Here is a 1,874-nt window from a genome sequence, read left to right on the forward strand (position 1 = left end):
CAACGGAGAGTCTCCAGACTGATTAGCGAGTGAAACCTTGAAAGCTCGCGAGATCAGGATGGTCTCACGAGGCTAGGTTAATACCGCAATCAAAGAAATCTTTTTATGCAGGCCGGGCGCCTCTGGGCTCATCGCTGCCCCCCTCAGGACACTGGCTTGTGCATCATTTCATGGGCATTATACTGCTGTGCATTATGCAGAACTTGGGCCGTCGGTGGACAGAAGTTCTGGACTCATTATTAATACTCTGTATACGCCCAAAGTTGAACAAATACATAGAAAGTTCAGTGTATGTCAGCGTTTTAGAAGATTCTGGGATGTCAGGCATGAGCTGGATAAATGGTAAAGGTGTGACAGGACAAGACTCTTCATGCTAATGCCTACTTTGTAAGGATAAAAGCATCTGCTAAATGCATAAACATAAACATACCTAATAAACTGGAGTAAAGAGATGAGAGTGACCTACTTATAGCAGAAATTATACCAATATTATTATAAAAAAATAAATCTGCATTTAAAATAATTGTCATTATGCTCTAGTTTCTCCTGGTTTAAATTCTGTAAGTAAAATAAATCTTTAAGTTAGCTTTTGCTATCTGATTATTAATCCATTAATGACAGATCAATCAATTAGCATAGTGACCGTTAGCTTCAGATGATCTGCACCTTTGATATAGCAGCTAACTGTAACAGCGCAGCAGCAGACCTGGGATGTGCAGGTTTCCAAAACAGTATCCTGCAGTTCCAGCGATGACGTGTCCGCCCCGTCCGGCACTCTGGACGTCTCTAATGCGACCTCCAGTCCCCGTGGTGGCGCCGCTGAACGGTGCAACACCTGCAGAGTTCAGAAAGCACCGTATCTGCTTAACAATCCCATGGGGACGTGTGATCGGGGGAAGTGGGAGTGTGTCTGACCTGTTGGAAAGTTGTGCGTCTCCGCAGTGAAGATGACGTGTCGCAGGGAGCGGCGCGTCTCGTACGGGCTCGCTTCAGAGGGGTCTGCTGGGTAAATGCTCTGCAGCTCCTTTCCTCTGATGCCGCTAAACACAGAAACAACATTTCACTGAGTGTGAGCAGAATCCCTCCAACAGCAAGCTGCAGCGGCGCCGCCTCCAACAACACCTGCTGTTGTCGCAGAACTTGATGACGTTGTTCTGGTTGCTGTGCTGCTGCGTTTCCATAATGAGGCTGAAGAGCGTCTCTTTCTGCTCCTGCCCGTCGATCACCATCCGCCCCCGGAAGAACCAGTGGCGGCTGTGCTCGCTGCGACACGGAGACATACAAAGAAAGTGAATCAGAGAACAAATGACGACCTGGGAGACCGTGAAGCTGATTTCCCCACCTGTTGGACTGAGCCAGGTCAAAACACTCCACGCTGGTGGGGTTCCTGTTAATCCTCTGGAACATGGAGGTGTAGTAGTCCAGATCCCAGGAGTCGAAGGCCAGCCCTGCAGTGAGCACGCAGATCACAGCATTAAAACCAAAGCAATGCAGAGATCCAGACACTGAAGTGATGCTTTGTTTGCAAAGTTTAACGGCATGGCTGCAGGAGGACAAAGCCTGGCTGGCTCTGGAAGAAGATGAGTTCACAAACATCTTATACAGAGTTTGGAGCTTTCAGAGACTTTACCTCATTGGATTATATGGAAAAGGCTAAAAGTTGCACTAAAAGAACTTAGGAAATAGCCCTTATACAACATTTTCAATTCGATTTAGTTCATCTATAGAGCATCAATCAGCAACACGTCATCTCAAGGCACTTTACAGAGACAATTATACCAGATCATACAGTCCGATTTGTTCAAAGTTTACTATCTAAGGAAAACCAGTTGATTGCATCGATTCAGCAATCCCTCACACTAAGCATGCTTGTA

General features: G+C 46.4%; 1 protein-coding gene across 1 annotated transcript in view; it reads right to left on the bottom strand.

Annotated features, from left to right (window-relative positions):
* Positions 1–1,874, bottom strand: part of pfas (phosphoribosylformylglycinamidine synthase) — a 25,034-nt gene that overhangs the window by 13,950 nt on the left and 9,210 nt on the right. The window contains exons 6-9 of the mRNA XM_015398326.1: positions 1,343–1,448; positions 1,123–1,263; positions 916–1,040; positions 707–835 (exon numbers count right to left, since the gene is read on the bottom strand). Of these exons, the coding sequence (XP_015253812.1) occupies positions 707–835; positions 916–1,040; positions 1,123–1,263; positions 1,343–1,448 (501 nt within the window). The remainder of the gene's footprint in view (positions 1–706; positions 836–915; positions 1,041–1,122; positions 1,264–1,342; positions 1,449–1,874) is intronic.

The sequence above is a fragment of the Cyprinodon variegatus genome, unplaced genomic scaffold (assembly GCF_000732505.1).
Source record: "Cyprinodon variegatus isolate N-32 unplaced genomic scaffold, C_variegatus-1.0 Scaffold926, whole genome shotgun sequence".
Lineage (NCBI taxonomy): Eukaryota > Metazoa > Chordata > Actinopteri > Cyprinodontiformes > Cyprinodontidae > Cyprinodon > Cyprinodon variegatus.